This window comes from Pelobates fuscus, chromosome 13 (genome assembly GCF_036172605.1).
Source record: "Pelobates fuscus isolate aPelFus1 chromosome 13, aPelFus1.pri, whole genome shotgun sequence".
In the NCBI taxonomy this organism is placed as follows: domain Eukaryota; kingdom Metazoa; phylum Chordata; class Amphibia; order Anura; family Pelobatidae; genus Pelobates; species Pelobates fuscus.
Genome location: NC_086329.1, coordinates 108,187,436 through 108,214,773, shown reverse-complemented (window position 1 = coordinate 108,214,773; position 27,338 = coordinate 108,187,436). Strand labels below are relative to the sequence as shown.

The following is a 27,338-nucleotide window of genomic DNA, read 5'->3' as shown; positions in this document are numbered from 1 at the left end:
AAAGTACAAAAAACATCCCCAAACATAACATATCCCTATAAATGTATATATATATATATCCCTGGATAGCCCTGATCTGGGTGAGCAACATATCCAAAAATCATCCAGATCAGAGCAGGGGTTCAAAAGTTTAATGGAAGTCTCTTTTGACCGACCGCATGCATGATTTTATGCCCAAAACAATTCCAGAGAATTTGGCTGTGCGGCCGGTTTATTTCCAATGGCTAAGTTCAGCTCAAATAGTCAAACTGAACCGTTCGTGCAAATAGCCAAAGTTAAAGTGTATAACTAGAAACCACGGGGCCCTGATGTAAAAAAAATGTCCTGGAGCCTCCCCATATGTCTACCCCCAGCCACCCCCGATATGTCTACCATCCCCCTCCCATACATTGCCCCCCACACATGCAGACACACACATACATACAAACACACACATACACACACACAGACACAGACACAAAGCTACGTTTCGTTATGGGCCCCTGGGGTGGAGCATTTGGAGAGCAGGGTGGGCCAATGCTCCACTCCTCAGTTTATACACAACTGTGAGAAATAAGGTACAGTCCAGAGTTTTGATCTGTCTCCAACCCACTGCTCAGCTGCAGATAATCAGCTGTAGAAGTGGGGATAAAGCTCTCCCTGCTAAGCTGGTAAAGGGGGGTTGTTGGCTTCCTCCCTGGAAGCAGGAAGGAGAGACGCTGTTCTCTCCTGTGAGAGAGTCAAGGAGACTGAGCACTGGGAGTGCAAAAGGAAAGCAGTTAAGGCTGGCTTGGAGCACTGGGAGTGCAGATAGGAAAGCAGCTAAAGCTGGCTTGGAGCGCTGGGAGTGCAGAAAGGAAAGCAGTTAAGGCTGTCTTGAAGCACTGGGAATGCAGAAGGAAAGCAGTTAAGGCTGGCTTGGAGCACTGGGTGTGCAGAAGGGAAAGCAGTTAAGGCTGACTTGGAGCACTGGAAGTGCAGAAGGAAGCAGTCAAGGCTGGCTTGGAGCACTGGGAGTGCAGAAGGAAGCAGTCAAGGCTGGTTTGGAGCACTGGGAGTGCAGAAGGAAAGCAGTCAAGGCTGGCTTGGAGCACTAGGAGTGCAGAAGGAAAGCAGTTAAGGCTGGCTTGGAGGACTGGGAGTGCAGAAGGAAGCAGTCAAGGCTGGCTTGGAGCACTGGGAGTGCAGAAGGGAAAGCAGTTAAGGCTGGCTTGGAGCACTGGGAGTGCAGAAGGAAGCAGTCAAGGCTGGCTTGGAGCACTGGGAGTGCAGAAAGGAAAGCAGTTAAGGCTGGCTTGGAGCACTGGGAGTGCAGAAAGGAAAGCAGTTAAAGGGACACTCCAGGCACCCAGACCACTTCTGCCCATTGGAGTGGTCTGGATGCCAACTCCCACTACCCTTAACCCTGCAAGTGTAATTAACTGCAATAATTACCTTGCAGGGTTAACTCCACCTCTAGTGGCTGTCTACTAGACAGCCACTAGAGGGCTCTTCCGCGTCTCTAGCACAGATTTGTCGCTCAATTCCCCATAGGAAAGCATTGAAAAGCATTTTCAATGCTTTCCTATGGGGAGCTCTAATGCGCATGTGCATTAGGTCTTCCCGGACGGTGTAATGCAGAGGAGGTAATGCCAGTGTATTGCCGGTGCAGTCTTGCCCACTGGCCGACGTAATGCAGAGGAGGAGGAGCGGCGGCGGAGGAGGAAGCAGTGACGTGGTACATGTCGCTGCCTCTGGTAAGTAACTGAAGGGGTTTTCACCCCTTCAGTAACCGGGGATTGGGAGGTGTGAGCAGTGGTGTATCTTGGTTTTGTGCTGCCCTAGGCAGGACAAAACTCAGACACCCCCCCCCCCCCGCGCGCGCGCCACCCCCACCCAACCCTTCCCCCCTGCCCCGCCTTCTAAATACACACACATTCACTGACAGATACGCATACACTAGCTAACAGACACACACAGTCAGACACACACAGTCGGACACACACACACTAACAAACACACACAGTCGGACACACACACACTAAAAGACACACACAGTGAGACGCACACTAACAAAGACACACAGTCGGACACACACACTAACAAACACACACAGTCGGACACACACACTAACAAACACACACAGTCGGGGACACACACACTAACAGACACACACAGTGAGACACACACTAACAAACACACACAGTTGGACACACACACACTAACAAACACACACAGTCAGACACACACACTAACAAACACACACAGTCGGACACACACACACTAACAAACACACACAGTCGGACACACACACACTAACAGACACACACAGTGAGACACACACTAACAAACACACACAGTCGGACACACACACTAACAAACACACACAGTCGGACACACACACACTAACAGACACACACAGTGAGACACACACACTAACAAACACACACAATCGGACACACACACACACACACTAACGGACACACACAGTCGGACACACACACACTAACAGACACACACAGTGAGACACACACACTAACAGACACACACTGTCGGACACACAGTCAGACACACACACTAACAGACACACACACTAACAGACACACACACTAACACACACAGTCACAGACACACACTAACAGACACACACACACACACACTAACAGACACACACACACACACACACAGTCACAGACACACACACACACACACACTAACAGACAGACAGACACACACACTAACAGACACACACACACACTATCAGACACACACAGTCAGAGACACACACACACACTCACATTAACACATTTTTTTTTATTTACTCCCCCCCCCAGCCTCCTTACCTTTGGGAATGCTGGGGGTGGGGGGGTTCTCCCATTCCCTGGTGGTCCAGTGGCTTCAAGGCGGCACTGGCGGGCAGGCTGGGCAGCCGGCGAGGGAGCTCTTCCCCTGAGCTCTCTGCTCAGCTCCCTCGCGCGCCGCCCGCAGAGTGAGGCTGGGAGGCGGAGCCGGAATATGACGTCATATTCCGGCTCCCAGTCTCACTCTGCGGGCGGCGCGCGAGGGAGCTGAGCAGAGAGCTCAGGGGAAGAGCTCCCTCGCCGGCCGCCCAGCAACCAGCCCAGCATGTCTGTTAGCCGCAAGGCTAACAAGACATATGCCTTGGGCATTTGGGGGCGGCGTGTTTTGCCGCCCCCTGGAAAATGCCGCCCAAGGCAAATGCCTTGTTTGCCTCGCGGCTAATACGCCCCTGGGTGGGAGGGAGAGGGGACCAGCAGTGCCAGGAAAATGGATTGTTTTCCTGGCACTGGAGTTTCCCTTTAAGGCTGGCTTGGAGCACTGGGAGGGCACAAAGGAAAGCAGCAGGCTAGCCGAGAGCACTGGAGTGCACAAAGGAGAGCAGAGTGTTGCTATCTAATAAGGTTGGTGCAACCCAACGATATGTTTTGTTAGTTTAACCCTGATTGAGAGGGATATTAAAAGTGAGTCAGTGCTCAGACGAGCTAGGTTTTTGTTTCAAGGGGAAACCTGTTATATTTATGTTTTAGTTGTGTTGCTGTGTGGACTTGCCAATAGAATTGCCTGGATTGTATGAAAACCAAAGGACTGTGCCTGTTGTTTACCCTAGAGGACCGTGCTATCTGCAAACAAGGATCACACAATCCATATTGGAATAGTTTTGTACGTGCCTACAAAGTAAAATTCCATAATTAGGCCCACTATAATTTCAGCTTCAGCCCCATGCAACCCCTAACCCAGCATTGCAAACTGTGTGCTTCAGCTCTCTGTATGAATCATGAGTCACGAGATTGTGTCAAACATCTGGATGTCTTTACAGCAGTGGGTCTTTGATGAAGCACGGAATGCTTTAGAGTAGAGGAAGTGGGCCTCTGGCTCCCCCAACATCTGAGCTCATACTGAAACACACACAATGCAGAACCGATAGTATCTCAAACCCAAACATCGATTCACAAACAGATATTCGCTTATATTCTAACAGGTCAGCTTGAAAAATTTAGAGATGTAGAAAAAGGTGGAGGTGGTGGTGGGGGGGGGGGGGTCAGATACCCAAACATCTAGAGACATGGATTATCACACCACATAAAATCCCCCAGGTCTATCTGCCATTCCTGTAACTAAACACAACTTTAAATGTTGACTAAACCAGGGATTGCAGGCAATTAATACGTTGGACGTCAAGGCCAGAGTAGCCGAATGGTAATGAAGTTGAGTGGAGGACGTTTGGCTATTTTGGACTTAAATGGGCCGACTATTAAAGCTTTTTAAAAGAGTTTGCTGGAATCTGAAAACAATGATTGTTTTTGTTGTTTTTACAATTCTGATTATATTTGCAATGTTTTATATGGACCTGTTATGTATAACATTAATGTATGAACCGGCCAGAGATTAATGGTGGGAGAAGATAGCAGCAGGTGGGGGGTTTGATGGAAGCTAGAGTAATGATATAATGGCCATAAATACTGACTGGCACAGAGACTTAAAACAAACATTCCCTTGTCTTTCACACAGCAAGTACAATAGCAACAATATAAAAATAAACACACAGATAGCAATCTAGACTAGAAAATCCAGTTAATCAAGTTCAATCTATCGCACATTCCATTTTACTGCCGTTGATCTAGATTATTAAAGAGACACTATAGTCACCAAAACCTTAGCTTAGATAGATCATGTTTAGATTATGCACCTCCTGTCTGACTGCCCAATGAGTTAAATCATTTTGTTTACACAGTTCTAGTCACAACTCCCTGCATGTGACTTACACAGCATTCCTAAACACTTCCTGTAAAGAGTCATCTAATGTTTACACTACCTTTATTGCAAATTCTGTTTAATTTCAAATTTCGTATCTTCTGCTATGTTAAGTTTGCTAGATCTTCCAGGACCCTCCTGTGTGTAATTAAAGTTTAATTTACATAGAAGGATGTGACAGACCCATCTGTCTGTGAATTACTTTTATTTTCCCTTCATTTGTCGGTTTGCTCAGCTATTTCCCTGTCCGTATAGCCCCTACGTTATTCCCCTGTTTCACCGAAAGAACTGCAGAATGGCCGGCCACCTAGCAGGGAAGTGTGCTGCTTGTTAACCTCTTGACCCCTTTAGAACGTTGTGGTTAACCGCAGACACTTCCTATTGTCGAATGCCGGCTGGGTGATCATCGTTCGTATGAACGAACACGAGGCGGCGGCCATCTTGGACGTACGAATGCCCAGCGGTGTTCGTCATCGATTTCATGGAACTGAAAACGGACACAGCTGAAGCCGCCGACCTCCCTTCTTCTGTGCCTGCAGCATACGAACACCGGCCCGTTCGGTACTTTTCCTCACGAATGGAGTCACCTCAGATAGCTATCCCATCGAGCCCATTGGTATAACGAAAGACTGTGTGAAATACTTTGGCTCCATGGCGATTGAACTGTATGTATGCGATCTGAGTGCCATTCGGTAATAATGTGCGCTCAGATCTAAGCTATCTGGGGTTACGTTAAACATGCATGTTTAATTTGGTAGTTTTACTATTATATATTTTTGTATTTTTATGTATTTTTGTTGTCTCTATTAAAATGGAGGTTATGCTCTATCCTCGGAGATAATTGAGTTACTTCCCAATTATCTCCAGGATAGAGAAGAGGGTTCTGTACGGCTAAAGGGGGAGTGTTTATACCTATACTCTTGTGATTGGCTACTGTATCTTTTTGTCACAGTTTTCCACCGGGTCCCCTAGGGGAGTGTCCACCTGGTGGAAGACCTGCATAAATACCGGGCAGTTAGCCCCATTAAACTAGATCACTGCTGACCCTCAATACGGAGCCTTGTCTCGCAATTGGGGGGGATTTATTCGTATGGTTTTTCCTGTTCGGCTGTTTGGCGTGTGGAGTATTCATATGGTTCCTGTTCGGCTAATTGGAGTGTTCGTTAGCTGCTTCTGCATTCGGGAAGGGAACATCCTCAACTGCTTTAACCCTTCGTATACCTGGGGGTGCCATTACAAAGGAGATAAAAACTTCTAAAGTAAATTACTTCTGATCGGAAATGAAACCATTTTGCTTTCATGTAGGCTGTGTCAGTGACAGTCTACATGTTATTGCATTATTTCTATTTCGCTATCTATATAGGTATATAATACATGAGAAATATGGAGTGATATGTACCCCACTGTTTCTTACAATATATAGATTATTGGCAGAGTCTCAGGGTAATTGTAGTCCCAGTGGTAATAATGTATAATAAACTGTCTTCATATTGACTATATTGATATGTTATGATGAGAAAAGCAGAACTGAGAGGAAGGCAATAAACGACTCGTGTTTTTGGACTTTACTCAGATTAGTGAAACCAGAAATGGCTAACTTCTGCTTATGAAGTCATTTGAGAAATTCTCACCATGTGGATTCCATAAACTGGTCAGGAGTACGATCAAAGCTCCGGCAAAACTATTACTAATTCAAAGTCAATATATATATATATTCCAATTTTCTTATGGTTTAAAGAGACCAGGCTGGAACAGTCAGAGAAACTACAAACGGAGTGATATCCTCACTATATGCCTCTCTGGGTGTCCTCTCTTCCTAATGCAGGTTGTTTTGTAGATCAGATCATTCAGTACTGTCAGTGGATGAGCTGTGTACATACATTGATAAGGAAGTATTTTTCTGGAGTCAGGGGGCGTGGCTAAATAGGCCGGCTTATGGTGCAGCATTCGGCACATTTATTGGTGCCTGGAGTGTCCCTCAACAATTAAAATACAGCCATAGCTCAAATCAGAGCTTGAACCCCAGAATTATGAACTTTGTTTACATGTTTTTAATGAACGTTTTACAAGTGATGTGCAGATGATGTAATATATCCATGTTTAACCAAGAGAAGGCTATAACTACAATATGAATAAAAATAATATACATAGTATGCCCAAAGAAAACACAGCAGCCCAAGCTCGATGCAAATAATAAACGTATTGCTGGCCAATTAATAAATACATCATTAGCAATCTTGGTGCCCTGGTTGCAATACATCCTGCAACGCATGCTGTGCCACAATCAAAAATAGAGAAAGGAAGACAATTCTAACCTCGCACTCTTAAAGGGACACTGTAACTGCTTCGTCTCATTCAAGTGGTTATAGTGTTTGGATTTGACATCCCTGCCTGGCGCTGTCCTTTCATTCCGTGTCAAGTCATTTAAATATTGTAATGATAAAGCTCCCCATCCCCTCTATGCTGCTTGGCGTAATAAAGAAGTATTATCCCGAGCAGCAGTGGGTGGCTGTGATTGTATGAGCGTGTATGTCCCCTAGTCACTTTATTATTTGTGGTCCACACCTGCCACTCGTGGGTGGGGACCCCCCATTATTAGGTCCCCACCATTATTTATTTTACGGTCCCCACCTGCCTGGATCTGGGGGGGGCTATATTTAGAGTAATCATTTATATACTCTATTATTTAACCATACAAAGAGTAATGATTTATATACTCTGTTAATACTATAAGTATTCAAAGAGTAATGATTTCTATACTATATTACTACTATAACTACATGAAGAATAATGATTTCTATACTCTGTTAATACTATATTTACGCACAGTATACTGATTTCTATAATCTATTGATACAATATTTACACACAGTATACTGATTTCTATAATCTATTGACACAATTTTTACGCACAGTATACTGATTTCTATAATCTATTGATACAATATTTACACACAGTATACTGATTTCTATAATCTATTGATACAATATTTACGCACAGTATACTGATTTCTATACTCTGTTAATACAATATTTACGCACAGTATACTGATTTCTATAATCTATTGACACAATATTTACACACAGTATACTGATTTCTATACTCTATTGATACAATATTTATGCACAGTATACTGATTTCTATAATCTATTGACACAATATTTACACACAGTATACTGATTTCTATAATCTATTGACACAATATTTACACACAGTATACGGATTTCTATAATCTATTGATACAATATTTACACACAGTATACGGATTTCTATAATCTATTGATACAATATTTACACACAGTATACGGATTTCTATAATCTATTGATACTATATTTACGCACAGTATACTGATTTCTATCATCTATTGTCTATTGATACAATATTTACACACAGTATACTGATTTCTATAATCTATTGATACAATATTTACGCACAGTATACTGATTTCTATAATCTATTCATACAATATTTACGCACAGTATACTGATTTCTATAATCTATTCATACAATATTTACGCACAGTATACTGATTTCTATCATCTATTGTCTATTGATACAATATTTACACACAGTATACTGATTTCTATAATCTATTGATACAATATTTACGCACAGTATACTGATTTCTATAATCTATTCATACAATATTTACACACAGTATACTGATTTCTATAATCTATTCATACAATATTTACGCACAGTATACTGATTTCTATAACCTATTGATACAATATTTACACACAGTATACTGATTTCTATAATCTATTGATACAATATTTACGCACAGTATACTGATTTCTATAATCTATTGATACAATATTTACACACAGTATACGGATTTCTATAATCTATTGATACAATATTTACACACAGTATACTGATGTCTATAATCTATTGATACTATATTTACACACAGTATACTGATGTCTATAATCTATTGATACAATATTTACGCACAGTATACTGATTTCTATCATCTATTGTCTATTGATACAATATTTACACACAGTATACTGATTTCTATAATCTATTGATACAATATTTACGCACAGTATACTGATTTCTATCATCTATTGATACAATATTTATGCACAGTATACTGATTTCTATAATCTATTGACACAATATTTACGCACAGTATACTGATTTCTATAATCTATTGATACAATATTTATGCACAGTATACTGATTTCTATAATCTATTGATACAATATTTACGCACAGTATACTGATTTCCATAATCTATTGATACAATATTTACGCACAGTATACTGATTTCTATAATCTATTGATACAATATTTACGCACAGTATACTGATTTCTATAATCTATTGATACAATATTTACGCACAGTATACTGATTTCTATAATCTATTGATACAATATTTATGCACAGTATACTGATTTCTATAATTTATTGACACAATATTTACGCACAGTATACTGATTTCCATAATCTATTGATACAATATTTACGCACAGTATACTGATTTCTATAATCTATTGATACAATATTTACGCACAGTATACTGATTTCTATAATCTATTGATACAATATTTACGCACAGTATACTGATTTCTATAATCTATTGATACAATAAGTATACAGAGTATCTGTGTGTCCAGTACCTGGATAGAGTGTTTCTGCTGTTGGAGAGTCTGCCTTTGAGGTCAGGTTACAGCAGTGACTGTTATATTGAATCCTGTGGGTTGTTCCTTTACAGGAAGTTACACACACACAAAAAATTCTGGGAAAGTCTGGGTTGGAGTGAACGACAAGACACGGTCTGAACAATGTTACGTTTATTAAGAATAAACTCCAGTGATGACATTCTTTGTATCTCGTGACTTCGCTAGTTATTGCTAGACCCTCTGGCAGGAAAGAAATGTCAGATTTTAGTTTCTCTTCCGCGCGTCGGACAGAATGAAGTCAGCAGATCTTTAAACAAACGTGGAGGGTAAATAAATGTTTCCAGACCCAGAGATAGCTGTTAAAGCGGCACTGACACCTCCCGCGAAAAATTAGTATTTTATAAAGATAGAGTCTTTATAAAAATACTTCTATTTACTGTGTTGGAATTTCACAGAAATTGAAACTCAATCAAAAGATATTCTGAGACTCAGTAGGGATAATTGTGTCTCTGTTTATTTCCTCCCCTGATAGTTCTAGACCATCATCTAGAAGCATCAATACCCCTCTCCCTCCATCCTCCCCCCACTAGTAATGGCTGCAGGGACTTTGCTTTTTCTATGCAGGATCCTGCTGCCTTGTGGGATCCTCCCTATACCTCAATGCTGTACTCTCATGCATGCGCAAGAGTTCGTCAGTGACATGGGCTCCTGGCCAGTGGCAGAACTACCGCCGGTGTAGCTGCACCGGGGCCCGCACGCCCTCTGGGGCCCATCGGGTGGTTATTATTGCTAAAAACGGGTTCAGTCGGGCACAACAGCCCTTTAAAAGCCTGACTGGGCCCCTGCAATGTCAAAATCCAACCAAGTTACCCCAGACAGGTCTCATTTAGGGACGGTCAGGTGCTGCTGTCCTTTGGTATAAGGACCTAGCCCATTTTTGAATCACAGTGGCCCAGACAGAGGGGGAGGGGCCAGAGAGGTGGTGTTTTGTAATTACCAATGATAAACACGCCCCCTCTCAAAGCATGTTGGTTCAATGCTCTTCCGGGGCAGCCCATGTTCTGAGCTCTGCTGAAGAGCTCAAGCATGAGAAAAAGGCCCTGTATGTGTTCTGTCTCCGGTGTCTCCATAAGTGGCGTACCAGAGGACAAAACGTCAAGGAAAGGAAATTGTGCATGTGTTTGGAGGCTGCTTGTAGAGTGAGCTGATTGTGGTGTGGTATTGTGTAAATTGGTCGGTTTCAGTTGTGATGTGTTTGTGGTGTAATATGTGTGGCCAGGGACTGAAGACAGTGAGAGAGTGTGTGTATAGGGGGTGTAACGAGTGTGTGCATACTGACTTAGTATATGTGTGTGTGTGTGTAGGTGATGTGTGTATGAATTGTAGAGAGTGTGTGTTTAGGGAATGTAGATGTGCGTGTTTGAGTGTAGAGCATCTAGTATGTGCATAGGGGATTCAGAGTGTGTATGTCGGAAATGTAGTGTGTGTAGGTGGTGCAGTGTGTGTCTATAGGGGATCTCTTGTGTGTGTAGAGGAGCCAGAGTTGTGTGTGTGAGGAGTGCATGGTGTGTGAGTGGTGCACAGTGTGGTGGTGCAGGGTGTGTCTATAGGGGATCTTTTGTATGTGTAGAGAATCCAGAGAATATAGTGTGTGTGTGTAGAGGATCCAGAGTGTTTACAAGGGATGTGGTGTGTGTAAGTGGTTTAGTGTCTATAAGGCATGATGTGTGTGTGTGTGAGGGGTGCAGTGTGTGTGACGGGTAATGTGTGTGTGGTGAGCACTGTGAGGGGTGCAGTGTGTGTGTGAAGGATGCACTACTGTGTTTGTGTGTGGTGCAGTGTGTGTGAAGTTTGCAGTGTGTGTGTGTGATGGGTACAGTGTGTGTGAAGGATAGACCGTGTTTGTGTGTGGTGCAGTGTGTGTGTGTGTGTGTGTGGTGCACTGTTTGTGTCTATGGTGTAGTGTGTGTGTGGTGCAGCATGTGTGTGAAGGGTGACTGTGTGTGTCTGTGGTGCAGTGTGTGTGGTGTATTGTGTGTGTCTGTGGTGCACTGTGTGGGTTTGCGGTGCAGTGTGTGTGTGAGGGTGCAGATATAGGCAAACATATAGATATATTCATTTTTTAAAATGTATTTATTTTTTAAATAAACCATGTATTTAAATACATGGCTACTTCTGTGCATTTTTTTTTTTATCTATATATATTACCCCCTCCCTTCTTACCTTTGCCCAGAGAGGGGGGAGATTGCAGCCCTGGTGGTCCGGTGAAGAATCCCTGGTGGTCCGGTGGGGAGTTTACTCTTGTGAGATCCGGAACATTGCCACAGTAACCGCGGCAATGCTGCGACCTTGCAAGAGGAAGGACCTAGAGGAGCTACTAGCTAGACTGATATCCCCACTGGCCCATGAAGGTACACAGCAGAGCCGGCGCTCGTATAGTGCTGGCCCTGCAGGGGCTGGCAGGGGAGATCCTGTGATCTCCCCTGCCTGCCTCAGTCCATGGCCATCGTAGCCCACAGGGCATTTGCCCGGTTTGCCCGATGGCCAGTCTGCGCCTGTCAGTGTGTGTATGTGCCTGTGTAAGTATACCTACACAGACCTGTACACTGGCACACACAGATACAAGTGTGTGCCAGTGTACAGGTCTGTGTAGGTATATTTTGTATCTGTGTTTGTCAGTGTGGGTACATGTGTGTATCTGTGTGTTTGGGTGTCACTGTGTGTGGCCACATATGTGTATATGCATGCATCCCAACATTCAAACATCAAAACTACTTACAAATACTATGCCAACACTATACACAAAGAGACTGATACATTTCACGCACACATAGTCCATAAATAAACCAGCTTACATTGCTGCAGAATATGTTGGCGCTGGGCGGGGGCAAAATAATTTCTTGCACTGGGGCCCTATTGGCATTAGTTCTGCCACTGCTCCTGGCTTCAGTATCTCAAGAGGATACACTGAATGAAGATGGCGGCGCCCACAAGTGACAGGTCCAGATAAGTAAATCCCACCTTTGCCAGTCTCCTGATGGGAACCGGACCACCAGAGCAATGTCACTGTCGGGTGTCTTTACAAACTCCCCAGACAGTGACAGTTCTGCTCTAAATGCTGAATATGGTGTGTAATCCTGGGCTGGAGTCGCTATGCATGGTGTAATGGTGTAATATCTTTATCCTGACCTGTGAGTTTTATTGCTGTGGAGCTCTGTGATACACTCATACATGCAGCATGTTACTGGGAGTTTTACTGCTGTGGAGCTCTGTGATACATTCGTACACACAGCACATTATTGAGAGTTTTATTGCTGTGGAGCTCTGTGATACACTCATACACACAGCACGGTACTGTGAGTTTTATTACTGTGGAGCTCTGTGATACACTCATACACACTGCACATTACTAAGAGTTTTATTGCTGTGGAGCTCTGTCATACACTCATACATACAGCACATTACTGTGAGTTTTACTGCTGTGGAGCTCTGTGATACACTTGTACACACTGCACATTATTGGGAGTTTTATTGCTGTGGAGCTCTGTGATACACTCGTACACACAGTATATTACTGGGAGTTTTATGGCTGTGGCACTCTGTGATACACTTGTACACACAGCACATTATTATTGCATTGGTGGAAGAACCATGTGTAGAGGTGCATGCAGAGACTTGGATAGTAGATGTGTTTGTCCTGTCCCAAGTTACTAAGCTTAATCTCTCCAAAGCTCTCACTCAGCAACTACACCATAACTGCGTGAGTGTGCACTAGATTAGAAGCCATGAAGAGTCTGATCCAGTCTGTGTATAAATTGCAGTATGGCTGCTACCAGTTCACTGTGCGATGATTGGACTGCTCTCTGTCGCTAGACTGCAGATCTATTAAATGTCTGCTAGACGGGGGAGTATTGGAAGTGATTGATACCATAGTCCAGACTGGGATGCTCGGATTGGTGGAGCCATTTCCTAGTGGGAGTGGTCAGCTTGTATCTGCAGACTGGCCTGTTATACAGTGCACCAGGGACACAATGTTATTATGTTTTGGTAATTTTGTTTATTAAAAATACTTGTAATGCCTTATCTGTGCAATGAATAATAATAATATGATATATGATATAATAAATTGGAGTTTACAGAAAAGGCCCCGCAGATATCTGGGACTACATTTAAAACAGCGTTCATGTCAAGAACATCAGCAAACGCTTTATTATAAACCCCTTTTCAATCTCTGATTAAATAAGTATTTATTGCTCAAACAATCCGCATTAGATAAAGAATTATTTATATATATTACCTGTATATAGTAATTTATATGGTGTATGTATATTCTGCATTTTATTGAGCCCAGATCAGCTGATTCATAAAATAGTGATTTTTAATATTACATATTCCCAATATTTAACAAAGAAAAACATCGATGCCCTTAAGCCCAACACTATTAAAATTCGAGTGCGTCCCAAAAATGCAACTTGTTAACAAACATCAACAAAAGGTTTCCGACTGTATAGAAACCATAGAAACTGTCATTCCATTTACTACTTACTACAAAACGACAGTTTTAATTCTAAATTGTTCTTTTTTTTATCACTGTATTATTTTTCTTCATTGTAACAAGTCCCGTGACAATCAATAAAGGTTTGTAAATACGTTTTGAATTTTATAATCCCATCACATGTACAGGTACCTATTTTACAAATTGTGTTATATCTCCCCTCCTCCAGATACCTATTTCTCTTATTAGGAGGAGTAATTGGAAATTGAGTCGAATCGAGTGTTGCGCCTTCGTTTGGATCACCCGAGGAAACCAATATGTAAAAGACTGAATTCAATGGACTTAAATCTTTCTCTTTTTTGAACTTATTTGCTAGGTCAGATTGTGCAGAGAGAATATCACGTGATTGATTCACTTTCATCTTTGAACCCAATAAACATGAATTTTATAGCGTGTGTTTATATCCGTAAACAGCATAAGTACCCTGTGTGTCTGCTCTATGGTTTGGACACCTTTACTACACATTCAATGAGCAAGAATCTGACAAACTCTATAAACGTATACATGTACGAAAGTATTCTTGATATTTCTTCTGTCCTCGATTGGGAGGTAGGCGCCAAATACAGTCACGTAAATAAATAATCTCATCACCACCAGCCTGACTTGGATATCGATGATGAAGAGGTCATTTACTATGAATAATGATCATTCTATAAACCACAAGATTCTCAAATTTATTTTTTTACCAACAGTGTTGTGTACTGTGGCACTGAGTCATAGTACTGTGTCATTTATTATATGGCGATTTCCTGATGCAACGAGGCAACGCTTACAGCCCCAATCCTCATTGGATGAGGCGGTATCAGTGATAATCCACAGAGTTAATGGCTACACGCAGACACCATCACTACTTGGGAGTCTCAGAATCTCTGTGAGGTTAATTACCATAACCAAGAATTGTGGACAATTGGAAGTAAAGAGGAAATTATAGGATATTCTCGTCCACTTGCTGAAATGGTAGAATTTGAGAATTTCCCCTATTAGTGTCTATATTTTGCCGTTTCCCTCTCCGATTTCCCCAGTTCCTGTTTGGTGATAAACCCCATCTTGTTCAATGAGGCTCTCTGAGATCTTATTTATATTTTATTTTTCTTAAAAATGAAACCCTGTGTTCAGTCTGACAGCTTGCTCACTGACATTCTGTTTGCAGCCAGTAGAAATATTGTACATTAAACAGTGGATAGGATAAACTATGAATTCCTAGTATTTTTTAAGGGGATTTTTTGCAAATATTAGGAAGAACAGGTCACCCCCAATTAGATCACCTGTTTACCAGTAATATAATACAGTAGAAGGAGTTTTATTAAATTAAAATGGGTGAAGCAGGGTACCACGCACTCGGTTACAATAAGGTCCTCATTCCCGGTAGTTTCATCCTTTCACATCACCGGAAAACTGGCGAGATTTGCGATTCCGCAGGCGTTCTTCTTCTCTCTTGCCATGAGAATGTATCCTTTCCTCCCCCATTGGTCTCCCCAGCTTAAAAATTATAATAAAAATCAGTGAAATCTAAAATATAACGACTGAGCTGTAATACTCTGTATGATACAAAGTAATATGATAACATTATACAAATATAAACAGAACAAGTAAAAACAAATCTCTGGGGATGTTATCAAACAGGACTAAACAAATCAACATATTGAACCAAGATTTCACATTCAGCAGAGGAAAAGGTCCCTACACCCAGAACATTGTGACATAGTCTGCCTGGAGACGGTTTATAGAGCACTTTGAGAACCTCTTGATCCTGAAATATGCTTTTTACTTAGATCATCAGCTCCTTTATTTATATATTTCTTTGTTTACTAATAACAAGCCCTGCATGTTCAACACCTCAGTAAGGAGCTCTGTGTGTGATGAGAAGCTCTGTGTGTGATAAGGAGCTCTGTGTGTGATGAGGAGCCCTGTGCTTGATGAGGATCTCTGTGCGTGATAAGGAGCTCTGTGTGTGATGAGAAGCTCTGTGTGTGATAAGGAGCTCTGTGTGTGATAAGGAGCTCTGTGCTTGATGAGGATCTCTGTGCGTGATAAGGAGCTCTGTGTGTGATAAGGAGCTCTTTGAGTGACGAGGAACTCTGTGTGTGTGATATGGAGCTCTGTGTGTGATGAGGAGCTCTGTGCATGATAAGGAGCTCTTTGAGTGATGAGGAGCTCTGTGTGTGATGAGGAGCTCTGTGTGTGATAAGGAGCTCTGTGTGTGATGAGGAGCTCTGTGCGTGATGAGGAGCTCTGTGTGTGATGAGGAGCTCTGTGCGTGATGAGGAGCTCTGTGCGTGATGAGGAGCTCTGTGTGATAATATTAGCACTTCCCAAAGATGGCCCCGATGCGCTATTCTGAAATGAATCTCCATGTTTAATAGTTAATATGCAGAGTGTGAATTATTATAAAGGACAGATATATTTATTAGATTATATTTATTTGTTATATCATGAAGAAGAAACGCTGCTTTTACCTGTTCTTAACAATCCAGTGCTTTGTCCCTTTTATGTTTCCGTAGCCGACCACAAGCACTGCGTGATTTATACCTTCGGGGTCGCAGTTATTATCGTAATACACGCCTGCTCAGAGAGACGCCGAACGTTAGATCACAGCCACGCACAGTACATTAGGGTGCGCACCCAGGGAGTTATTTCATATAGAAAGGAGAAAATCATTCAAAAATTAGCCATTAAACAGAGTGATTTCCCTTCATAGAACTGAGACTTAACTAAACCACTTTAAATTATCATCCTAAGACATTTAATAGCAATTTCAGAATCCACACAAGACGTCCTTCTAATTGACGAATATAAAAGATAATCTTTACCTCCAGACAGATAATGACCCATTTCACATTGACGACCTAACCGTGGGCCATGGTGGACAAGTCCTGTGTTACAGTTACACCCGGCATACAACTTGCCACCGGCTGAACTTTGTGTCCAACATGGTCTGTTGGACCTAAACCATCCAAACTAGCCGGGAACATGCCACAACTCACTCGGGATATTAACCAAAGCCAGAAATCAAAGTGAATAGCAAATCCCAGGTGAAAATAGCCAACTGGAAATTCTCGAAGTCAGCTGGACTTATAGGTGACTTAGCCTTAAATCTGAATTTCACTTTGCATTGTCACTTTGGAGATTAATCGTGTCTGTTTAGTGACGACGCTCCTTTGACTACCTACAAGGTAATCAAATAGGTTGCTTAGCAGATCTGGTAAAATAGGAAATACAAATGATTTGATATAATTGTTAGAAGATATGACAATCCTCTGATTAATAGAGTTCTTGTTAATAGTGTTGTTTTTTTCCTGTTATCTGATTTATATCTTTTATAGATAACAGTGTTAATTTTGGTTCTGCTTTTTTAAGCAGGTTGAAAAATCGGATCTCTCCGTTATTGAGGAACCTTCACTAAATTGTGAATTGTCTGGAATTCTGAGGGAATTTAGGCTGAATTTAAATTTCAGGCTACAAAAGCTGAACTGGAGCTGTGTTTCCTGTTCAACAATTTCAGTCTACAATTTAGAATTCACTGAATTCCTGGCCATTTACCCTTCAATGAAGAATAACCCTGTGTGTGTCAAATGGTTCTCATAAATATTAGACAAAACTGGTTTTGCATTTCGGTCTCAGCCCAAAAAAGTATCACAAAGTGATATTTACTATCCGGATGTGACTAGCCGGTGGCAATCTGGCAGTGCTTGGACATTAGTTCCCTTCACGACCCTGATAATTGCAGGAGGAGGAATCCATCTAGATGGGAAGGCTATAGCACTTTCTCCTGACCCACCAGACAGAGACAGAGAGAGGAGGAGAGTCTCACCTTTGCTGTAAAAGTGGAAGGAAGGGAGGCTGGCATCGATACTGACCGCCACTGGGCCAACCTGTGCCACCGCTCGTTTCAAGGCCTTTTCGTTTCCCCTTGGGATCTCCTTGAAGCCTCTACATGTGGCTGCTCTGTCTTCTGGTCTGTAGAGGCAGCCTTCATCCTTAAATAAAGAAAATCTACTTCACAGGTGTTTTTATACAGCGTCAGAGAGAGTATAACCCTCTGAACATGACTACAACTCACAGTCATACTGTGAAGAATCTACCAAGTTCATCTTCACGCCATATCTCCCCTAATAGAAAAGCCATTGAGTTTGGAAGAAGTCTTCTATGTAGACTTTCGCCACAGCTTACACAGATTTGTTAATTCAAGGTTCTTGGGTTTTCTGAACAGCTAACTCCCTAGCTATCCAATGTTGCGTGAAACCCATGGTCTGCAGAACCAAACGTTGTAGTTTTTACAACTTCATTAACCATTTCTGTCTGTATTTGTGCCCTGGAACTCACCTGACCAATGTAGGGGTAGGATGTATCAGAATCTATTCCACCATTGTCCCTCACATAGCCAAATGCATTAGTCATGTATCCACCTTGACATCCATAGTTATCCGTGTCACAATCCACAAGGTTCTGTGGGCTGAGTGAGACCAAAGTACCAGTCTTCTTCTTGAGCTGACCTTCCAGGGCCCCCACTGAACTGAAAGCCCAGCAAGAACCGCAGCTTCCCTGTAAAGAAGGATGTTTGTATGTGTTATCTGGTATGAAAAAACGGTGGATATACTTATTAACGTAAGAGATAAACCCCGCCATACTTTAACCTGGTAACGTGGAAGTGTAAAATTATTTTTAAAAGTTTTGGGCAGTTTAGAAAGTCACAATATGTCACAGTAATATACCCCAACACGCAAGAATAGTCCAGATAGTCTAGAGGCAAGAAAACAAGGTACGTCTTACCGGACCTTAGAATGGCCGGACTTAGACGAGTACAAGAAAAGACAGAGTCCAGAACAAGCCGAGGTCAAGGAAACAGAGAGACAGCGTAAAGTAGAACAAGCCAAGGACTGGTACACAGGAGAGCAAACCGGCGGACTAGACAAGCAAGGATAAAGAGAAAGCGGAGTCAGGAACAAAGCCAAGGTCAAGCTCCAAAAAAACAACTGAACGCTACAAGCACTATAGGGAACTGAACAGAAACCACGATAGGGCAAGGTACTAAGGAACAGGTGAGTATAAATACCCTAGAGTTCACTTTGATTGGCCCCTGTCATATCCACGCCCCCAAAACGTGAGTGTATGGGGAATGTGGCATGACAGAGGCCAATGGGAGACCGTTTCAAATTGCGGCTCCCACTGTCCCTTTAAGAGCGCGCCCGAGACACGCGGCGCGCTCTTAGAGTCAGGAGGGACACGTGACCGCTTCTCGTGGTCACTGCCCGCCTTCCTGATTTCGCCGTCGGATGAGCCGCGTGCGGCTCGTGCAGAAGCAGGACCGCGCGCGGTGAGAACAGAGTACCCCGGCCGGCCCCTGGAGAGGGTAAGTACCGCTACACAATGTTCTACCAAATTCCAGTGGTCCATGCCACTGTGGCTTCTCTATTTATCATATTTTACCACCACTTTTCCAGTGGATCGAAGAAATTACAAAAAATACTGAAACATGGTGAATTTGATGGACGTTTATTATTTCAGAATTTCACCAACTGTTCACCTCTCTGGCCAACAAGACTAAAATAAAATATCATGTCAGTTGACCAAACATTGTTTAAAGAGTTATGAGGTGAATAGTATATAACATCAATCTGATAAAGCCACAATGTTACAAACACAATTTTCAATTGAACTTATCGATGAGGTCCATTGTCAGGACAGCTAATAAATGACCAGTGAGAGGGTAAGGGGTCCCAGTTGCCCACATTTCCACGGCTATTGCTCAAATTATTTACCTGGTTTTGGACTGGAGTGACATAGCCTTTCTTCCTGTAATCAATGTATTCGGGAATCCGTGACTTCCAATCAGGGGAATAGGTGTTATTGGCTTGGCGATGGTCTGGCACCTTCAACCCAGTCATCGTCTGAACAATTTCCTCACTGGTCTGTAAATGGACGAAAGTCCCATAATTACATGGTTAACTGCATGTTGTATGCATGTAGTATGTGCAATCTCATTCCTTCAGGATTATACTAACCAATAGATTTGACATTCCTATGTTCATTATTGTAAGAACAGATGACTTAGTTCTTAAATCAAAAGAATGGTTAGTACATACATAAAAGTTGGTACATTCGCAATGAGATAACCTTCTCTTGGTACGTTGACATTGTCACTGTGACACAGATATTACTAATTGTGAGTCTGTTAGCCTACATAAATATTTTAATGCATCATTCAAAGAAAAATGAAAAGTAATGCATCTTGGAATAAGGATCGCACAGGCCACTTATATATTAATAGGGGCTGAGTTAGGAATAACATTAAGTGATTTTAGTCTTTTTTTCAAACTAAACAAGCATGTAACAATGGAATTTACAGTAAGTGAGGACGTACAGAATGTGGGTACACAGACTGTAAGTACAATAAACATAACATCTCACCATGTCTCCCAGATGGTTCATGGCCAGATTGTACGAATGTATCCCCTCTGAGAACTGGATGTTATGGGCAGCAATTATCTGTAGGTTCTTCTCCCAGATCTGACGTCTCTGCTCCTCATGCGTCTGTGGAGGGGTATATAGAGGATTTAATACAATTACTGGCCACGTGGAGTGAGGCATCGAGCGTCTGCAATAACTAATGAAGAATACAGATATGACTAGGAGATATAAACACAGGTAATGAAGTGATTGAGACCCCATGTGGACATTTCCATAATGGAAACTGTAACATAATTTTCTAGAAAATTTCTCATTAGTGGTGTCTTTCTTCTCGAACTCTGTAAAGAAGACATGGAGAAAGACTATGCCACCCATCGAGGGAGGCCTTTACTCCCATAGATTATCTGAATGTGCCTAAGCAAACTTGACGCTTAAAGGGACACTCCAATGCCAGGAAAACAATCCGTTTTCCTGGCCCTGCAGGTCCCCTCTCCCTCCCACCCCCCATCCCATGTTGCTGAAGGGGTTTAAACCCCTTCAGTGACTTACCGGAGTCCAGCGCCGGTGTCATCGGCGCTGGTTCTGGGTCCGCCCACACTCCTCCCCCACCAACGTCATCCGGCGGGCGAGACAGATTGCGCATGCACGGCCGCCAGCGGGGTGAGGCAATTGCGCGGCAATGCCGTGTACGCGCATTAGACCTCCCCATAGGAAAGCATTGAAAAACACTTTCAATGCTTTCCTATGGGGATTTGAGCGATCTGTGCTATAAACACGGAAGTGCTCTCTAGTGGCTATCTAGTAGACAGCCACTTGAGGAGGAGTTAACCCTGCAAGGTAATTATTGCGGTTTATGAAAACTGCAATAATTACAGTTGCAGGGTTAAGGGTAGTGGGAGTTGGCACCCAGACCACTCCAATGGGCAGAAGTTGTCTGGGTGCCTGGAGTGTCTCTTTAACTTGATGAGACTTTGTCTTTACATAAAGTATATGTGCTTATCTTATTTACTAAAAAGTGAAATTGTAGACAGTTGTCCTGTAGATTGCAACTTTTATTCCAAAACAATCGGAGTGTAAATATTCTCTAACTCAATGTATTAACGGCTCTGGCCACTTTGGATTAAGATTTATAATTTCCTGATCTGTTTACTGAATTCAGCTTGAAGTGCAGGAGGTTGTTGTTTATTAATTTATTCTACAAGTTATATATTCACAATTCAATATAAAGATAATATCACACACAACGTTCATTGCTCACTTTCTGCTGTGTGTGTTTGCATGTATGTGTGTGTGAATGTGTTTGTGTGCGTGCTTGTGTATGTATGTGTGTGTGCGTGCGTTTCTGAGAGTGTGTACATAAAGCTTTTTGAAACAGCTGAATTTCTCACCGGATTCTGGTACTGTTTGCCATGAGTCTGCTTCCATTTCTCCCACTCAGAATCCAGTGTATCATCTCCATCCACACTGGCCGTCACCAAGGGAAGAGCGAAAACCAAAACACAGAAGTACAACATTGTGCTGCAAACAGTCATAGATTAGTCAGTCTCTTGTACCTGTAGTCAGCCCCCTGCAAAGCCATAGATCATTCATTGCTGCTTGTTATTGTTGGTGTTCACAGCTTGGTAACCATAAAGGGACACTATAGTCACCAGAACAACGTTCTCATACAGAAGCAGAGTTAGTGTATAGAACATGCCCCTGCAGCCTCACTGCTCAATCCTCTGCCATTTAGGAGTTAAATCCCTTTGTTTATGAACCCTAGCCACACCTCCCTGCATGTGACTTGCACAGCCTTCCATAAACACTTCCTGTAAAGAGTCATCTAATGTTTACACTTCCTTTACTGCACATTCTGTTTAATTTACAATATCTTATCTCCTGCTCTATCGTTAGCTTGCTAGACACTGTCAGAGCATCTTGTATGTCATTAAAGTTCAATTTACTGAGCAGGAAATAAAATGTTTAAAGTAAGTTACATCTGATTGAAAATTAAACCAGTTTTGTTTTCATGCAGGCTCTGTCAATCATAGCCAGGGGAGGTGTGGCTAGGGCTGCATACACAGAAACAAAGTGATTTAACTCCTAAGTCTCTCAGAGGATTGAGCAGTGAGACTGCAGGAACATGATCTATACACCAAAACTACTTCATTAAGCTAACGTTGTTTTAGTGACTATAGTGTCCCTCGAATAATAAGAAGGTCAAAATAAACTTGACTTGAATAGCATCTACCATATCTACTGGGACAAAGTACCATGCACCTACTACTTGGAAAAGAGGTTTTATAAACCTTCAGGGGTTTTACGCTGCTTCCTTTGATTGAACGTAGGTATACAAATACATCTTGCAATCCCCCTGGGCTCTGCTGACTGAAAACGACATTTATTAAAAATGTACCAACTATCCACACGGGCCGAGCAGAAATGTAGCTTTTTATAACAAGGTTTTAAAGAAGAGAAATTTTAACCGTTAAAAGTAATTAATGAAAATGGAAAAAAAAATCCCACTCCGGTTATTCCCCAAAACTATAAGAAAATAAAAAATAGAAAATAATTAATTTAGCTGATTAAAAATCTAAAGAAAATATTAAAATTGTAATCTCTCTAACCAAAAATGTTTTTTAAAAAAACCACAGAAATAAACATTTGATATAGATCATGTAAAGGAAGATGAAACACGAAACAAGTGGGTGACACGTGCTGATTGAAACACATTGTGACTGGAAGACACATTTTTCTGCTAAACATGTGACAATGAAGACGTTTGGTCACAATGTATCCCTTCTGGCTACTAACGTATGATATTAAATGTACATTTTGTTATTATTTAAAGTAAGAGGTTACTTGCTATATCTCCTCTATGAGCCTTATTTTGTCAGAAAATATCACTTTTCATTGGATGTTCTGCATTAACTTTGCTCTATGGGGGTGTCCTTCTTGAATCCTCTTTGGCCAGGATCACCTGCTTGTGCGACATAAATCATCCCGATTATAAAGAGTTAGTGTGTGTTAACGAATCCTGACATCCTGCCCAAGCAGTGGACATTTCAAAACGCACTGTGGGATGGATTCAGGCCTCAAACACACCTAATCTAAGCAGAGAATCAGTGATTCTGACCATAGAGGCTAAAGATGGCCTGAAGCAGGCGTGTGCAAACATTTACTTATACGTGTTCATATTAATTTATATTTTCATTAATAATGAGAAATGGTAGGAGTTTTTAAGAGCAGGCTTTATTCCGGCAGAGATTTTGCAGGTGCCTTCCTACGTTGCCAAGAATGCTGTACACCTTTTTTAAAGCAGAACACTTTGATAAAGCCCCCCATTATCTCATGGTAGCCTGCGCCCCTTTCAAGGCGGAGCTTGGTCTCTGCTCTTGGTTTGGCATTGAGGTGTCCAAGGAGTCACTAAATCAGGGGTAGACAACTTTCCGTATCCCCGAATTTTCCGGAGTACATAACCGCTGACGCAATGCCTGCATTATGGGAGATGTAGTCCACAGCATCCATACAGCTGAAAGTTGTCTACATCTGGGCTAAATAATTAAATAATTTATCATTAAACGCCAGCGAGGTGTCATGTGATATATAGTTAAGATGGCTGCTCTGTAGCTCACACCCAAAGCAGCTTCCATTGTGGCGATCTTAATTTATGAACTCCAGACTTGTTCAGTATACGGAGCTGGGCAATTAGGACAGTGTACCTTTAACGTGCCAACCTATACTCCAATAGGCAGCTCCACTCTGTGTATACTGGGACGTGATGGCGATTTTATTTATTGTCTTTAACGTTTGCTTTAACAGGTTAGCTTTTCAACAGCTGCTAATCAGCACTTTTTTTTATTGTTTTTATTGTTTTTAATCAGCACTTTGCATTAAGAGGAAGAGGAAGGGATTCTGTTTTTTTTATCTACATTTTCCAGTAAAGGAAATGAGACCGAGTGACCTGAATAGCGGTTTTATTTTTGTGTCTTTTTATTTCTAGAAGTGCACTCTCATCCTTAATTAGGGGCTTGTTTACTAAGCAGGGACGTTGATGTCAAGATAGATGAGCTCTATTAAAATGTCCCAGCTTTCATTTCACCTCCGTTTACATTACAGTCAATAAACCCACAATTTATTACTATGACATAAGCTCAGTTAGCTGGGAGTTTGGTGTTATTTTGTTATGTTAAATTCCCTTTGAGTTGTCATGAAATACCTGGATATTCCTACTTTGGTGAATAAGCCAGAAAACTATTTTATTACACAGGGTGTTATTTTAACAGGAGGACGATGATATGAAAAACACAAATCTAGAAATCTGGATTCAGCTCAGTGGGGGCCTCTGACTCTGGCTTTACGCCATTTTTAGAATGAATACAATGTATTTTTAATTATTTACATTCTTCTTAATAATATAAAATAGGGAACCAAAACGATTAAGCATTTCTATTGTAATCACAGTATGTTACACAGCCTGCATACTGTGTCGGATGGATTTATACACAAATTAGCTTCTAGCTTACACCTTTCTTGACAGGAAGTAACTTTGCATAAAAATCCTGACATCAAACTTCAAAACCCAACATCTGCTAACGTCACGTTTCATATTTAATACAACCCGTAACAGTGCCACAAACTCTGGGCAATAGGTAGGTATGTGATGGGTGCACCATTTTGCCCCGCGAGTTGCATCCTGTGGTCCATATAAATATGTGGATAACGGGTAGCATTGTAGGATGACTTACAGGAGTAATAATATTGAATATGTATTATACTGTTCATGTGGATGCTATGTAAAAAAAGGCCCAGGAGCATTGGCAAGAATTCAAAGGGGATTTCAAATTTAAGGTCAAACATTCTACAAATCAGCTATTCTTCCAAACTTGGCTATCTTGGCCACGATATAAAACAGGGAACATTAAATCATTTTCTGCTTACCTCGGACTCCTCGTAGCTCTGTATCTGTGTTTGGGATTTTGATCGTAACATATATGGTCTGATATGCGGAAGTCAGAACGGAAAATGTTGATGAAGAACCTGGGATTTTATGAATCACTATCACTTATGGAAAACGTTCCTCTCCAGAATCATTTTTTTTAGTTTAACCTGTTTGTTTGTCTGAATCACGTTGGGGATATTGAGCTCCGTGGCATGGTTTGATTTCAGTCTAATATTTCAAACAGTGATTTGAGACCAGGTGCACTCATTTCACAATTGCAAATTCCCATAAAACAAATCTTTAAATACATGATCGAACCACAAACATTCCATCTTGTTTAGAGGGTTTGCTTACTTGGTTTTAATAACTTTATTTGGGTTTGGTGCAGGTCTTATATATTACAAACAAGTTTAAGGAGATTTTATAATCATCAATGCAATATAATTTGGAAGCTTCATTTGTCCTGTTTATAAATGGCACAGTCCCCTTAAAACAATATATTTCACATTACATCTGAACCTACACACATATAGATTCTATTAAACAAAAATAGCCGACCTCGTTCTTTCGACCTACCATCCGTGGGTTTCTGGATACGCGGCCCCGTGATGGGGAGACACATGAGTGATACATTTACAAACTAAACTTTTTACATTTATAACCTGCCACCAGGTAAGGACTAGGTTCAAAACCCATCAGGTATGGCCGTCATAAATTCAACAACGGCTTGATTTTGACCCATGCTAACATGATAGCACCAGACATATCTTGAAAATGTTTCAAGCAAACATTCATACAATTGGGATTGGGACTCTGGAATGGGACTCTGGGATGGGACTCAACACTGGGCTGAGACTTTTGGCTGGGACTCTCAGATATGACTGTGGAATGGGACTGTGGGATGGGAGTCCGGGATTGGCTGTGGGGAAGAACTCTGGGATGGAATTCTGCAATGGGACTGTGGGATGGACCCGTGTGATGGAACTTTGAGATGTGACTGTGGTTTAGGGCTGTGGGATGTGATTGTGGAATGAGACTCTGAGATGGGACGAGACTGTAGGATGGATCTCTGTGATGGAACTCTGGAATGAGAATCTGGAGTGGGCCTCTGGGATGGGACTCTAGGATGGACTGTAAGAAGGGACACTGGGAAATCCAATCTGAAGTTCCTCTTGGCCATTGGCATAGTGGAATAACTAGGAGCAACGTTTAATAATAACTAGCAGCATCGTTTAATAATAACTAGCAGCAACGTTTAATAATAACTAGCAGCAACGTTAAATATGTTGCTGGCCTGCAAGGCCTTCTGATACCATTCCTTTAACCAGTGCGTTGCAGGCCAGTTAGATGCATGTGTCACGTGGCGGCTGTTCTGATACATTTGCAACCTTGGAATCATGGGTTGTGGTATTGGAATTGCAGTCACAGACACGCCGGGATTTTATTAACATAACAACATCTGTTTTCCATTGGCCAAGAATCATATGATTATCAGTCACCAGAGTTAACTTAACTCCTTCCTCCAAAACTCAACTGTACGAGCGTATTCGAGGAAATTCAAGGAATTAGTCATTTTGTTTGTAACAGTGAATATGAGACTAGATTCTTAATATCCATCTTACAGACATTATCTGATTGCACTGATAATATATTAACATTACAGCTGTTACATTACACCCTGAAATGCTGCAATGTGGGTGCTCTGGATGCTGTGTGAGGGATAGCACCTGGACACAGCGGAAGCCTAAGCATATACCGCATGTCATATGACTGCCATATACCGTAATAGAATTCATGGACAGTCAATTCATGTCATCACACGTATCCAGAGCCAGCTCAGAACCTTCTGATATAAACTGCAAAACAAAAGACAAGCAGTGAGATTATTTAGACATGGTTATTGCGCAATAAATGCGATAATTACACATCAGATACATTTAGATTGAGAGAGATGTTTAATGTTTAAATTATATATAAATAAATAGAAAATAGTTTGGATTATTAAACACTGTGTACTTTTCAGAGATGAATGGTTTCCGATCCCTATGTTACAGGCCTTGCCATGGATCATAGGATTTGTTTTTCAACG

General features: G+C 41.7%; 2 protein-coding genes across 2 annotated transcripts in view; both read right to left on the bottom strand.

The window, feature by feature from the left end:
* The window catches only part of LOC134583530 (cathepsin K-like), a 45,331-nt gene extending 35,818 nt beyond the window's left edge, over positions 1-9,513 (bottom strand). Inside the window, exon 1 of the mRNA XM_063440465.1 lies at positions 9,363-9,513. The gene's annotated coding sequence lies outside the window, so the exon portion shown is untranslated. The remainder of the gene's footprint in view (positions 1-9,362) is intronic.
* A 5,136-nt stretch (positions 9,514-14,649) lies between these two features.
* LOC134583370 (cathepsin K-like) lies at positions 14,650-25,291 on the bottom strand. Its single transcript, XM_063440263.1, has 8 exons — positions 25,249-25,291; positions 21,717-21,846; positions 20,329-20,451; positions 19,680-19,829; positions 18,244-18,462; positions 17,732-17,897; positions 16,377-16,482; positions 14,650-15,399 (listed from the first exon to the last, which is right to left on the bottom strand). The coding sequence occupies exons 2-8, from the start codon at positions 21,840-21,842 to the stop codon at positions 15,300-15,302; spliced, it is 990 nt and encodes a 329-aa protein (XP_063296333.1). The 5' UTR covers positions 21,843-21,846; positions 25,249-25,291; the 3' UTR covers positions 14,650-15,299.
* Positions 25,292-27,338: the final 2,047 nt, after the last annotated feature.